This window comes from Macaca fascicularis, chromosome 6 (assembly GCF_037993035.2).
Source record: "Macaca fascicularis isolate 582-1 chromosome 6, T2T-MFA8v1.1".
Taxonomy (NCBI): Eukaryota; Metazoa; Chordata; class Mammalia; order Primates; family Cercopithecidae; genus Macaca; species Macaca fascicularis.
Window position 1 is genome coordinate 187,543,969 of NC_088380.1, and position 15,068 is coordinate 187,559,036.

At 59.8% G+C, this 15,068-nt stretch overlaps 1 protein-coding gene across 4 annotated transcripts in view; it reads right to left on the minus strand.

Annotated features, from left to right (window-relative positions):
* Window positions 1–14,865, minus strand: part of FLT4 (fms related receptor tyrosine kinase 4) — a 46,631-nt gene extending 31,766 nt beyond the window's left edge. For 3 of the 4 annotated variants that reach the window (XM_005558812.4, XM_065547155.2, XM_015452381.4), the window contains exon 1: window positions 14,400–14,865. In XM_005558812.4, the coding sequence (XP_005558869.3) occupies window positions 14,400–14,850 (451 nt within the window). In that variant the 5' untranslated portion in view covers window positions 14,851–14,865. The remainder of the gene's footprint in view (window positions 1–14,399) is intronic. The other variant, XM_073995039.1, reaches the window with a different exon arrangement.
* Between the last annotated feature and the right edge of the window lie 203 nt (window positions 14,866–15,068).

Sequence of the window (15,068 nt, forward strand, 5' to 3'; positions counted from 1 at the left end):
GAAACCCCCGTCTCTACTAAAAATACAAAAAATTAGCCGAGCAAGGTGGCAGGCACCTGTAGTCCCAGCTACTTGGGAGGCTGAGGCAGGAGAATGCCATGAACCCGGGAGGCGGAGGTTGCAGTGAGCAGAGATTGCACCACTCACTCCAGCCTGGGCAACAGAGAGCAGAGATTGCACCACTCACTCCAGCCTGGGCAACAGAGCAAGACTCTGTCTCAAAAAAAAAAAAAAAAAAAAAAAAAAAAAAAAAAAGAATGGTCGGATGGATGATGGATGGAAATGGGATGGATGAATGATGAATCAGATGAATAAATGGACGGATGGGTGGACAGACAGATGGGTGGATGGGTGGGTGGGGAGGTAGGTGGGTGGGTGGATGGAAGTGTGGGTGGGTGGGTGGGAGAATGGATGCATGGATGAATAGAAGTATGGGTGGATGGGTGGGTAAACTGGTGGACAGATGGATGGGTGGGTGGAAGGATGAATGGATGGATGGGTGGAAGAGTGGGTGGACAGGTGAAAGGAAAGTGGATGGGTGAAGGGTGGGTGGGGAGGGGAGTCTGTAGGAGCTTCCTCCTGGAGGCATCGTACCACCAAAGGAAGCACCTGCATCACCGCTGAGCAGGACCATCCACAGTGCTTGCCCCTCCACGCAAGCTCTCCTTTTCCATGACATGCCATAACTTATTCCAGTGACCCCTCTGCCTTCACCAACCTTCCACTGTGCCCTGCGTGATTGGCAAACTTTGCTGTAGACCTCATTGTCCGAATGTCCCTTCCTGTCTTATGTGAAGCCTGGCTTTCTGGCCACGCCACTGCCCCTGGGCAGTTACTGCTCTTCACCCCACATGCCTGAACCCCTCGCAGCCACCTGCCCTCCCTGCAGCAGTCCCTCTGGCCTGAACTCACAGCCGCCTGCCCTCCCTACAGCAGTCCCTCTGGCCTGAACTCACAGCCGCCTGCCCTCCCTATAGCAGTCCCTCTGGCCTGAACCCCTTGCAGCCACCTGCCCTCCCTCTGAGGGTCCTGCTCTTTGGCGGCACCGCCCTCTTCCCCACTAAAGCTGTCATCAGCTGCACCCCCCGTCACTTCCCCTCATTCTCTGCTGACCATAGCTCCTGGCTCACCATCCCCCCCACCCCAGCTCCTGCTCTTCTCCATGACTTCACCATCCACAGGGCTGACTCACCAGCACCCTGGCCTCTGAGATCCCCGTGCATGGTCCTCCCCTCTTCTCCTCCTCAGTCATTCAGCTCCAAGGGCGCACCCTGGACCTGGTCATTACCAGAGGCCATGCCATCCCAAATGCATGTCTTTATCTCTCTCCCGCTTCCCCTGTTCCTGCTCCACAACACCACGTCCTTCAGCCTCCTCAAAGCCCCCACTGCTTCCTCCCCACCCCTCGGTGCCCTCCTGGTGCTGCCCCGTCCTGGTGCATGCAGTCCTGGTGCATGGGGTCTGCAGCCCATCCCTCTGCATGCTCCCTCACCTCTTGTCCTCCATCCCAACCCTGAGACAGCACGCGTCCCGAACAGAGCAACGCGGCAGCACAAGGCCCCCTACGTGAGCTCCTCCCCCTCATTTTCCTGGGTGCACACAGTTCAGGGTGCTCCTCTCTCACTCTCAGCATCGAGAGGGCAAAATCATGAGACAGAAACATCCCACTGGCCGGTGCGGTGGCTCATGCCTGTAATCCCAGCACTTTGGGAGGCTCAGGCGGGCAGACCATCCTGGCCAACATGGTGAACCCCATCTCTAATAAAAATACGCAAATTAGCTGGGTGTGGTGGCAGGCGCCTGTAATCCCAGCTACTCGGGAGGCTGAGGCAGGAGAATCGCTTGAACCCGGGAGGCAGAGTTTGCAGTGAGCGGAGATTGCACCACCACACTCCAGCCTGGGACAGAGCGAGACGCCATCTCAAAAAAAAAAAAAAAAAAAAAGAAAGAAAGAAAAAAGAAACACCCCATCTTCCCACATCCCAGCCCACACTGCCAGCCAGGGCCCCAGAAATCTCTGACACGCCTGCCCCAAACCAGGCCCTCCATCGTGCCTAGGGCCCCCCGCCACAGATTTCTCTTCTCATCACCAGTCTTTATGCAATCATCTCCCACTGGTTTTGTTTTGAGATGGAGTTTCGCTCTTGTTGCCCAGGCTGGAGTGCAGTGGCGCAGTCTCGGCTCACCGCAACCTCCGCCTCCCGGGTTCAAGTGATTCTCCTGCCTCAACCTCCTGAGTAGCTGGGATTACAGGCATGCGCCACTGCACCTGGTTAATTTTGTATTTTTAGTAGAGATGGGGTTTCTCCACGTTGATCAGGCTGGTCTCAAACTCCTAACCTCAGGTGATACACCCACCTTGGCCTCCCAAAGTGCTGGGATTACAGGTGTGAGCCACCACGCCTGGCCCATCTCCCATCTTAAAAACAAAACAAAACAATCCCTTGGTTCCACACTCTCTTCCAGCCACTGCCCCTTTTCCTATCCCCCTTCATTCCCCTCTGCTGGTCTCCCCTCATCCACCAGTGGGGTGCAGCCCCCTCACTTCATGGAGCCACTGGGCGGGGCCTCCCATGACCTCCAGGCTGCAGGCCTAGTGGGCACACAGGGCAGGGAGCTGCACTTGCTCTCCCCTGGGCAGCATCTGTGACCTACCTCTCCCCACCTCCCCTCTGCCCAACACACAGTGCTGGGCACCACCGTCTCTCTGGAGTCCAGACACCTCCCAGGTCTCTAGCTGCAGCCAGGACTACTGTTTGCAACTTCACTTTTAAGCATTCAGCTGCCCACTGGACTTGGACACCCCACAGACAACGGGCAGTCTGCGTTTCCAATGCTAAACTGCAGACACGCACTCCCTCCAGCCCCACCAAAGGCTCCTCCCTCCATAGCTCCCTCTCCCCAGATCCTCTCCCAGCCCATCCGTTGACAGACCACTGAAGCCTGTCAGGCTGGACACACCTCAGGGCCGGCCCCTGCTCTCCCACTGGGGCCAACACAACTGCACGCACCCCAGAGTGGTTTCCTGGGCCCTCTCTTGTCCTCCTCCAGGCCTCCCTCTAGGCCCCGCTCCCTGCAGTGAGTAATACTTGAAAAAGCACAAGCCTGATCACACTGGTGCTTCAGTCTCGTCAGTGCACTGGATTCCTCTGCACTCCCAAGAAAATCCAAACTCCTGGTCCCTGCCCCTCTCTCCACACCCTCGTGGTTCGTCCCCTTCGCGTGCACGTTTCCAGCCACCAGACTCTCCACACCCTCGTGGTTCGTCCCCTTCGCGTTCACGTTTCCAGCCACCAGACTGTCCACACCCTCGTGGTTCGTCCCCTTCGCGTTCACGTTTCCAGCCACCAGACTCTCCACACCCTCGTGGTCCGTCCCCTTCGCATTCACGTTTCCAGCCACCAGACTGTCCTGTGCCCTCAGGCTGACTTCTCACGCTCAGGACTCAGCTTAGACATGGCCTCCTCACCCTACAAAACAGCTCCGTCCTAGCCTCCCGGCTGCTTACGGCATCCTTCCTGTCACAACTTGGAATTACTTATTTATGTGTTTGTTTAAGCTATATCTGTCCATGTCCTCCACTAGGCAGTAAGTTTCAATTGGACCAAGACAGCTCCTTTTTATCCCACCCCATGCTTCCCACAGCAGCCGGCACAGAGTAAAGTCTCAGTGAATACTCACTGAATGAAAAAAATGGAGGGATGGAAGAAGTATGGATGGAGGGGTGGGTAGGTGGGTAGATGGGTGGAAGGGTAGATGGATGGATGGGTAGGTAGGTGGATAGGTGGAAGGGTGGGTGGCTGGGTGGATGGATGGGTGAGTAGAAGGATAGATGAGTGGATGCATGGACAGACAGATGAATGGATGGATGGACAGGTAGATGAGTGGATGGAGAGATGGCTGGATGGGTAGGTAGGTGGATAGGTGGAAGGGTGGGTGGGTGGGTGGATGGATGGATGGAGGAGTGGATGGGTGGGTGGATGGATGGGTGAGTAGAAGGATGGATGGGTGGATGCATGGACAGACAGATGAATGGATGGATGGACAGGTAGATGAGTGGATGGATAGATGGATGGATGGGTGGATGGATGAGTGGATAGAAAGATGGATCAACAGATGGAAGGATGCATGGATGGGTAGATGAACAGAAGGATGGATGGATGGGCAGGTGGAAGGATGACTGAATGGCTGGATGGAAGCATGGATGGTGGAAAGGTGGGCACATGGGTGAAGGGTGGATGGGTGGATGGTCAGATGGTTGGATGGATAGCAAGTAGATGGATGGATGGCTCTACAGACCTCTGAGACCTCAGAGACTCTTGTCAGAGCCTGACAAAGAGTCTTTTCCATTGGAAAAGATGCTTTCCGTTTTACAGAATGGGCTCCCCGGGGCAGATTCAGGCTGCAGGCTGCCACGTCCAGAGGCTCTGTGACTGCCCAGCCCCCACCTGCAGCTCTGAAGGCGGCGCATCCTTCCTGCCTGGCCGCTGTCTGTCTCTGCCGTCCTTCCCTTCCCGCAGCAGGAAGCACTGTCATCCTGGCCTCTGCCGCGCTCCCCCTGCCTTCCTGTTCCTGGCCCGGGAACTGGCTTCTTCCTTCCCCAAGGCCCCGCAAAGCCCTGGCCCCCAAGCCTGCAGCAGCATGGTGGGGGCAGGCACCGGGCGGAGGTCAGCAAGGCCAGAGTGCACACCTCCTCTCCTCTGTGCTGTCCGCAGCCCCAGGACACCCTCCGGCCTTGGCCCACGGGGTCTTGGCGTCAGCCACAGGCGTGGCGGGCGTGAGAGCGGCACAGGAGGGTCCTGCACCCCCCCGCCGGGAAGTGCTGGCACCCCTCCGCGAGGGCCAGGCAGGGTGGGGAAATGTCCCATGGGTTAGGCGCTGGCAATGAGTGAGGCGGCGGGCAGCCGGCCGACTGCGACTGCCTCATTGGATCCTCACAGCAGCCTGGGAGGGAGGGCTCAACAGCCAGGTCAGCGAGTGAGGAAACTGAGGCTCCAGGCCTCACAGAAGCAGGCAGCCATGCGGGAACCCAGTCTGGCTGAGTCCAGGATGGTCCCTGCCCCAGGACCAGGCTCCCCTCCAAAGGCCGGGGGCAAAGGCTCAGGCCAGACCCCAGCCCGGCCTTCCTCCTAGCCCCTAGTCTGAAGCCTCAGAGATCCCCACAGGCAGGAGGGCCCATGTAGGAGGCACATGGCTGCCTGGTCCTGCGCCCCAGTGGCCTCCACCACACCCCTCCTTGGAGCCTGGCCTCCATCTGGCTTCACGCCCTGGTTGGCTGCAGGCAAAGCCCTTTAAGCTAATGATGCCGTTTTTTTCAAAAGCTTCTTTCCTGAAAACGGAGGGAAAGCCCAGCCCAGCCCAGTGAGAGCTGCTGGCAGAGCCAGCCTTGCTTTCCTCCCATGATGTGTGAGCTGGGCCCTCCCGCAGCTCCACACCTGCGTGTCCTGCATCCCTTGCTCCGTACAGAATCCCTGTTTTCTCATCAGATCCTCTCTGGGCCCACCAGGATGGGACTGAGATGGGCCGGCTGTGCCACATCCTGGTGGGACAGGGTCCCGGCCCTCTCTACAGGGCAGCGTGGGTGAAGGCTGGCCTTACTTGGTTTCTGGGAGCTGCCCTCAGAATGATGGCTGAGTCCACAGGGCATGGCTGGGCCCAGCTCCTGGTGCAGAGGTGAGGGGGCTGGCATGAGAAAGTGAGGGTAGAACTAGCCGCATCCTTGCAGCCCTGCCCCGCTCTCGCCCTGCCATCTCTCTCAACTACCACCCTGAGCGCCAGCCTCCCGGGCCCCTGCTCTCCAGCAGCCTCCTCCCTGCCCGGCTGGGCTGTGTCCTCTGTCCTCCCTCTCCCTCCGTGCCCGGCAAACTGTGGCCCCAGTTCCAGGGCCCGTGAGGCTTGCCCTGCTGCCCCCAGCTGAGCATGTCATCCCCACTCTGGCCCTGACCCACAGCACGTGGAGGATCTGTGTCATCAAGCGGCTCCTGGGCTGGGGTGTCATCAGCCCATGGCTCTGTCCCCAGGCCCAGCACAGCTGGCACAAGGATGGCACTGGGATTATCCATGAGCTTGGGGCCCCTCTGCATTGGCAGAGAGCATGGCCCTGCTGTGGCCACCCTGGGCCCGGCCCCGCTTCTCCCTCTCCCTGGGGTGCTTGGGAAGACAGGGGCTGTGTGGCAGGCCTGCCGGCTGGACACACACTCTCTGGGCAGCTGAGTCCAGCAGGACAAGGCAGCCAGAAGCCAGGCTGCAGAGTGGAGGGAGCTGGTGGGGAGCAATGGAGCTGCTGGCTGAGCTGGGGCTGGGCAGAGAGGGTCACCTGAACCTTCTTTCTTCACTCCTGGGGCCAGGCCTCTGCAGAGACCTGGGGGGAGGCGGCAGGAGCGTCCTGTCTGGTGACCCCCGCTAACCTGGCCAGCAGCCCCTGTGCCTCCAGAGCTGAAGGGGCTGTTGGTCCTCACTGCACATCCTGCAGGCCTGAGAGCTGAGCCCACACGCCGGGTTGGGCACCCCACACTTCTGCTGTCTGCTGTATGGTCTCGGGCAAATCATTTCCTCTCTCCAAGCCCCAGTTTTCTCACTTGCGAGAGATGCATCGGCCCCAAGATCACTGGGAGCTACAGACCACAAACAACATGGTTAAGAATAAACCGTCGGCCGGGCGCGTGGCTCACGCCTGGAATCCCAGCACTTTGGGAGGCCAAGGCGGACGGATCACGAGGTCAAGAGATTGAGACCATCCTGGCCAACATGGTGAAACCCCATCTCTACTAAAAATACAAAAATTAGCTGGGCGTGGTGGTGGGCACCTGTAGTCCCAGCTACTCGAGAGGCTGAGGCAGGAGAATCACTTGGACCCAGGAGGCGGAAGTTTCAGTGAGCCGAGATCGCGCCACTGTACTCCAGCCTGGGCAACAGAGTGAGACTCTGTGTCAAAAAAAAAAAAAAAAAAAGAAAGAATACGCTGTGTCTGGTTCATGCACACGGATCTCTCTGCTCTCACCTGCCTCCTGAATGCTTGGTTTGCTACAGCTGCTGTTTCACTCTGACCCTGTGTTGTCTTCAGAGCAAGGGGGGCAAGCCTCGCTGGTGGGAGAGGATTCATGGGAGTTGAAAGGGGCATTGTAGCTTGCTGGCCCAGGAGGAGGGCACACAGGCCAGAGTGCCCGTGACTTCGGGTCCTCAAGTAGTTGGAGCAGATGGAGCATGGTGAGGGTGATGAGGCCGTGGAAACAGACCCAGGTCCCCAGCCAGCCTCGGGCTGCTGTCCTGCTCGCTGGACTTACTCTCTCTCTCGATGGTGGCACACCGGGGGACTTCAGCCCCACTCTGTGCTCCCACCCTCCCTGACAGCTCTCCTGGGCTCCAGTCCTGGAGGACCCAGCCCTCGAGCCCAGCCCACATCCAACACTGGGGAGGATGACTGGAGGCACGGAGCTCACAACTGTGCACCTGCCAGAGGAGCAAGTACCACAAAAAAAGGGAATTCCCAGCGCTGGCAAGAATGTGGAGAAGGAGGCACCCACGCAGTAATGATAAAGAGTATCCATACACCGATGGCAAATTCTCCAAAGTCTGCTTTCCCAATACCTCCTGCCACAACAATAACAGCAGGCACTGAGCACTGTCCGTGTGCACACAGCTCTAAGCACATGTGCATTCCACACACCTTCACACCCCTGCAGCAGCCTCCATATTGCCACTGTCCAGATAGGAAGCTAGCACACAGAGGCTAACGTGCTCCAAAATACATGACCATTAAAAGATTGTCTTGGGAAGACAGGACTACGGGAAGCTACTGTTTGTCCTACAGATGTCTATACTTTGCATTTCTGCATTTTACAAAATGTAATCATCTCTTCCATCAGTGCTGGAAACGCCGCTCTCCCTCCCACTAGGCTGGCTGTTGGAGTGATGCTCACCCACCAGACATTCCTGACCTCGCTCATCCCCCACAGCCAACAGGCCACCAAGTTGCCTCCATTCTGAGCTGAAATGGGCTCTGCAGACTGAGTAGGAGCTTGCTGGCCCAGGAGGAGGGCACCACGGGTGGGGTGGCTGGGAGTGCCAGGCGCCCGCCCCCACCTCTCCTCGCCATCCTGACCGCACCTTGGTATGAACGCCTTCTGGCCGCAGAGCCCCTCCCGGGCACTCCAGGGCTGCTGTCGCTCCACTCTCCCTCCTCCCCACCCCACTGCTGGCCAGCCTCAACGGCTCTCCCCAGATCGCAGTACCAGTGTCTCCCCACTGGCCCAGTCCTTGCTCGGAGGTCAAAAGATCTTTCCAGAACACAAGTCCCTCTCCTGCCTAAAACCATCCCCTGCCTCTCTGCTGCTTATGGGCAGAATCTGGCGCCTCCTTTGCCTCCTTGCCACCCAACCAGTGCGGCTCCAGACCTCCACGTGCCATGGATCTGGAACAGTCCCTCCCTGCCTCTGACGTCTGAGCTCCTGTGCTACTTCAGCATCTCACACTAAGGCTCCCCACCCAGGACTCCTGCACTTTTCCATAGTTCCATGGACTTTTCCATAGTTCTGCTGGCTCATTACCACTTCTAACAGTTCTTTCTTTCTTTTTATTTTTTTGAGATGGAGTCTCGCCCTACTGCCCAGGTTGGAGTGCAGTGGCACGATCTTGGCTCACTGAAACCTCGGCCTCCCGGGTTCAAACAGTTCTCCTGCCTCAGCCTCCCGAGTAGCTGGGATTACAGGCGCCTGCCACCACACCCAGCTAATTTTTCTATTTTTAGTAGAGACAGGGTTTCACCATGTTGGCCAGGCTCTCAAACTCTTTTTTTTTTTTTTTGAGACGGAGTCTCGCTCTGTCGCCCAGGCTGGAGTGCAGTGGCACGATCTCGGCTCACTGCAAGCTCCGCCTCCCGGGTTCCCGCCATTCTCCTGCCTCCCGAGTAGCTGGGACTACAGGCGCCCACCACCATGCCCGGCTAATTTTTTGTGTTTTTAGTAGAGACGGGGTTTCACCGGGTTAGTTCAAGACAAGGGCTTCTGTTTCTCTTTTCGCAGTGGCATTCCCAGCATTGGACTTGGTCAGCAATTTACCCGTGGCTGACTTTGAGGATCCAAGGGACAAAAAGACACCATAGGATGTGTGGGCAGGTGTGGGGGTGAGGGGGAAGAGGGCACAGGGTACCGGGAGGGTGGAGGGGCTGTGCACAGAGGGGCATGCCGGGCGAATGGTGGGCCTGGGGGAACTGTCTGCGACATGCTACTTCGGAAAGTCTCTGGGACAGCAAAGTAAAAATGGCCATGAGGTGGTTAGAAATTGAAGAGGCCATCTGCCCAGCCCTCTAGGGCATTCCCTGGAGAACGTGGACAGCGGCCTGTGTGCCTGCCCCTTCTTTCCTGCCCCTTCTTTCCCCCTTGGCCCCTGTGCTATTTAGAACCAGATACCAGACACCTATTACCTCCCCGAAATAAACCATCTATTATCTAGAAAGCCGTTTCACTCTTGTAGCCTTAATTTTCGAATCTCCAAAATAATAAGAATAATGTCTGTGTGACAAGGTTAAAACCTGTACACGTCCTGCTGTGAAGCAATCTGAGAAACCTTTTCACACTGAGGTGTGGCTCGCTGCCGGACACTCCACATCTGTGTGCGTGTGCACGCTTGCTGCTTCAAACAAATCCATCTCCATTTGGTAGAATTTAGAGGAGCTTTGAGGCCAGTGTGTTGAGCTGGGTGGTGATAAGGGCTTCCCCTAAACCCACCTGAGAGTCTGAATTTTGTGCTCCCAGAGGCACACTGAGCGGGAACGAAGCCCTCACCTGCCCTGGAAGGCCCGTTAGCACCCTGTCTGCCTGGAGTTCCCAGCAGGCTCCCAAAGGGCGTGTCCAGAGCGGGTGAAAGGCCATGGTGCCAGGGCTGGTGTGTGCAGTGAGTGTAGGCTGGGTGGACGTGGGGCTAGGGACAGCCTGGGACTCCAGCAGGAAGGGCCGGTACCACGAGCCCAAGAAGCTGGTGCTTATCTTGTGGGTGAGTGGGGGCGGGGGGGGGGCCTGAAGGCTCAGATTCGTATTTTATGGCAGTCCCTTTGGGGCAGAATGGAGACAAATTTCTGGAAGATGCTGGAAGCAGGGAGTGGCGATGAGGTTGAGAGGGGCTGGACCCGCGGGGAGCATGGGCTGCCTGAGTACCCCGTGGGGGTGGAGACCAGGAGGAGGGGGCCTGAGCAGATGCTGAGCTCCCAGCACAGGACTGCCGTGGGGCAGCCCGCTTTGCCACGCAGTTTCCCTGGCTTCCGTGGGGTCAGGGCTCTGCTTGCTGGCCGGCAGGACGAGCGGCGTTATCAGACAACCCAGCTGGCGCAGAGGTGGCCCCCCAGTGCTGCTAAATCGGGGCCACCAGCTCCTGCCGCAGGAAGAGGGAAACGCAGCAGGATGTCCTCTCCTGTGGCCGACAAGTCCTTTCCCATGAACCCCTGCTGACCTCGCTGGCCACGTGGCGGGGCTCCCCGACTCACCACCTGGATCTGCCCGGGCCTGGCTGCAGGCTAGGGTGCTGCGGGCCTCAGACGGGGCCGGGAGTGTGCCTGCGGTGAGCCCCGTGCAGCCTGGCCAGGGCTGGCCCCTGCTCCCCCACCGGGAATGAATGCCCGCACCTTCCTGCTCCAGACTTGTCTCCTCAGTGTGACCGGAAAACCCGGATTCCAGAGGAAGCCAGTGTCTGAAAAGGATCGAAACTCAGGAATCCCCGGCTCCAGCTGGACACATTGACTGAATCTTGCTGAGAGTCTAGGGGGTGTGAGAGGCTCTCCAGACCCTTCTCCCTGCCCACCCCCAACTCTGAGGCGCATCTCAGAGGAACGTGGGGCACAGGCTACTCCTTGGCGGAGAGAAAACTGCCCTGTGGAGGAAAATACCCAAAAGACAGCAGGAGGGGAGTGAGCCAGACACAGAGAAGAACCTCCCCTTGCAGCTGACTTCACTTAATTTCCCTGGGTTCCCCCATTCCCCTCTGCCCCATCACACTCAAGTGCTCGCAACTTTCCTCCTTCCTTATCTGGCTGGCTGCAGCAGCTGAGGCCTCCCAGGAAATCCCGCTGGACACCTCCACCCCGAGGCCCTGCTCCTCTTCCAGGGTCTTCTTTGATAAACTATCCTTGAAGCCAGAGACCTGAGACTTCCTCTGTCCCCACCATCCCCAGCTGCTGCCTGCCTGCACCCCAGTTTATCCCCTGGGTTATCCACTTGCAGTTCCTGTCTCCCCTGGACACCAGCCTCCTTGCTGCTGGCGCTGCCCCGTCTCCAGCCTCGTCTCCCCTACCTCCCATCCACTCCTCCCAGACTCTAGCCTCACCGGACGACTCACTTGGCCACATTCACCATCTGGACTTGCCTGCCTCTGAGCCTTCACGGGGTTCTTTGCCCTGTTTGGAATTCCCTGTCCTGGAGTTCTGCAGACCCCACCAGGAAGCCTTAGCTGGAAGCGACACTGCCTTCCTGTGCAGCTTACAGCCACCAGCTGGGCCTCACCAGGGCCCCTGAACACTTTCATCCCTGGGCGATAGACGTCTGATGGCATGTCTGTGTCCCTGCAAGGCACAGGAAACCCCTGCGGGATGGGGCCAGGTCCACGTCCTCCCTGGGCCACGCTGGACAGGCACTATGCTGGGGTCTTGCATAGAACTGCAGGCTCCTTCCCTGGGTCGGGGTGCCACTGCTGGGGGTCACGGTGGAGAATTCACCAGACAGACCACACATCACACCTCACACCCTGTCTGGGCCCAGCCACGTGGGGCCGCTCTGGGAGGGCACAGGACCCCTTTAGCTACACTGGCTCTGTGCCACAGGCCTGGTGGAGGAGGGAACAGCACCCGCATTCGAGTCCTCAGAGCCCTGAGCTGCAGCAGAAGGTCCCCAGGCACAAGTAAAGGGGGCCTGGTCCCCACATCCTGCCTGCACTGACTTGCATCCCTGGGCCACACATCTGTCCAGTCCTGGGCCTGTGTGACTCAGCTCACAGCAAGGGCAAACGTCCCGAGACCAGGCCACTCCAGATGCCCAGCAGACCCTGCTCTGGCATGTCCCTAAGCTGGCAGCCACCGTGCAGAGGTGCCAATGGCCTCTCTCTAGACGAAGCCCCAAGAGACATCTGCGACCTACCCTCTCCACCAGGGCAAGACTGTGGAACTGAAGCAGGAAACCGAGTCTTGGAGTCCAGCCCAAGCACACACAACCCACACAACCCCGGTGCTTGCCAGCGTATGCCATGGTTATGCTTGGGGAAACTGAGGTGCAAGGAGGGGAAAGGAGGGGGCCCAGGTCACACAGAAATGACTTTACGGGGGAGGCAGGACAAGTCCGGTTCTATGACCAACAGCACATGTTTAAGGGGTCAGCTTCACGGTGCTCAGGCTTCCGGCCTGCTCCCACCCAGCTGCTCTGACACCCGACTGCAGCTGAGGGCTTGTGCTCCCGCCATGGCATCCCCCACCAAGCTGGGGGCTCCCGGGGTCTTCAGCCTAGCAGGGGATAGAGCAAGGTGCAGGGCTTAGGGAGGGATGACCTCAGTCTCTATTGCCATCTCCCCACCAGCCAAACCCAGGTCCAGCCCAGGACACCCCTCTCCATGGGGCCCCCACTTACGCCCTCTCTCCTCTTCATAACTGGGTCGCTAAGTCACTGCACCCACTGCAAAAAATGGTCTCGTCACCCTTCACCCCACATCCCGCCGTGCTCCAGCCGGGAGCACAGCACACTGGCCTCTCCGGGTTCTCCTCAGACCTGCAGAATGTTCCCTGGAAGCCCCCTTGCCTTCTGGGCCCCTCCTCCAGGGTCCCCTCCTGGGTCTCTCTGCTCCCTCTCCAGGTCCTCAGCTCAGCCTCAGACACTGCACTCAGGCGCCCATCCCATGTCTCCTCTGGGTTAAGTGTCTCCCATTCTACAGCCCTGCAGTCCAACCAAGCTCTAACAGCCACTCACAAATACATCCTGAGCACCTGTGAGAGCCTGGTCCTGGGCGGGGTCCAGGAGGGCCAAGGGCAGCACCCTGATCTGACCTGCCCGACTCAGGGGCCCAGACAGATGTTCTCCTCCCTCCTCCCCTGGTTGAGCCAGACCTGTCCCCTCTCCTGGCCTCTGCCCTTCAGCCCGTGGACATACAGGTGGTGGGCAGAAGGCAGGCTTTGTCGGGCTCCTTTGGGCCTCCTGGGGATCTTGGGGAAGTGACACACGTCCTTGCTCTAAGCTTCTCCATGTGTAAAATGAGTCTGACACTCCCTGTGAGAATTACAAGCATGTAAAGCCAGTATTTAATTCCTATGGCGTGCAGAAATGTTGAGGTCCCCATCGCTGGCTTCATAGCTCCCGGCACTCCCCTTTCAGACACTGGAACCCCTGACCCCGCCCTTCCACCCTTTGATTTCCAGAGACACCAGCTCCGTGTGGACTCCCAGCTCATCTTCTCAGCTTCCTCCCTGACATCGCCATCCACTCCCTATCCTGACATCGCCATCCACTCCCTATCCTGACATCGCCATCCACTCCCCTATCCTGACATCGCCATCCACTCCCTATCCTGACATCTCCATCCACTCCCTCTGCCCCTCCCTCATCCCCCCCAATCCCTCTCTCCAACCCCTCCGCCTCCGCCTCAGGTCTGGGTCCCTCCCCGCCAGAGCCATATTCCCAACACAAACCGAACCCCGCCTCTCCTGGGCAGGGGACCCTCCCGCGGGGGCCTCTGCTCCTCAGCCGGCCTTCAAGGCCCCTGTCCCCTCAAATCCGGGGACCCCTGGCCTTCTGCCCCTTCTGCCGCGCTGACAGCCCCCGATTCGCCTCCTCAAGATTCCTCTGAGGTCCCAGCGCGCACCTGCACCTGCACCTGCACCTGCACCTGTCAGCCTCCTGCGCACGGGAGTCCCGGCCCCTGCGCTGCAGCCCCGGCCGCGGGAGGTGGAAGCCCGGCTCGAGCGCCCTCTGGGGGACCGCCCGCGAGCGGAGACGTCGGGCGTCGGGAAGTGCGCACCCGGTCTGGGGCCGGGATGGCCGGGATCTCCGGTGCGCGTGGGTCGGGCCAGCGGCGCGGCGCAGAGACCCCGCGGGGAAGCGAGGAAGGGCACGAAGGATCCAGGCTCAGCGCGCAGCCCGACGGGGCCCGGCTGGAGGACCCGGAGCCACCCACGGAGAAGCCGATTCGGGGCCGGGAGGGCGAACCCTGCGCCGAGGCGCGGCCCGGCCGCCCTGGCCCTGACCCGGCTGCAGTCCCCGCCCGCCCTTTCCTCATCCCGAGGTCCCGGGCCCCGAGCGCCGTGCTCCCTCAGGCGTCCGCGCACCGGGGCCACCGTGTCCCCCGCCCGTCCCCGTCGGAGCGGTCTCAGCGCCCGCCCCAGGTGCGCGGTCCCCCTCCCCGGCCGGCCCCCTCCCCGGCGGCCCCGCGCTCACCGTCTAGGAGCCCCAGGCAGAGCCCCAGTCGCAGGCACAGCGCGGCGCTCCGCTGCATCTCCGGCCGCTGCGCGTGGGTCCGACCTGAGCGGCCGCGGCTCGGGGCTGAAAGTGTCGTCGCGGGCGCAGGCTGGCCCGGGGCGGGGCGGGGCGGGGACCCGGGGAGGCGGGCCAGGGATTCAGGCCGCCCCCGCGCCCCCCCTTCCCCCCGGTCCCTCCCAGCCCGCCGCGGGGCGTCCGGTCCACCCGAGCAGTGCGCGCTCTGCACCGCGGGGTCCGGGCCCCCTCCTGGGCGGCTCCGGGCGCGGGGACGCGGGTAACGCAGACGGCCTCGGTGTGCGCTCCGGAGGGAATGGAGCCTGGTGGGCAAGGGGCACAAAATGCGGTACGCGCCCTTTTCTGTCCTTTCTTTCCATCGATAAAATCCAGAGTAAGCAAAAAAGCAGTACATGTAAAAATAGCAGTATGTTAAATCTTTGAAAATATTGGCGCCAGCCTGGGCAACATAGGGAAACCCAGTCTCAAAAATAAACAAATAAATAAATAAAATAATAAGCCGAGCTTGGTTGTGCGCGCCTGTGATCCCAGCTACTCGGGGGACTGAGGCAGGAGAATCGCTTGAACCCGGGAGAAGGAGGTTGCAGTGAGCCGAGATCGAGCCACTGCACT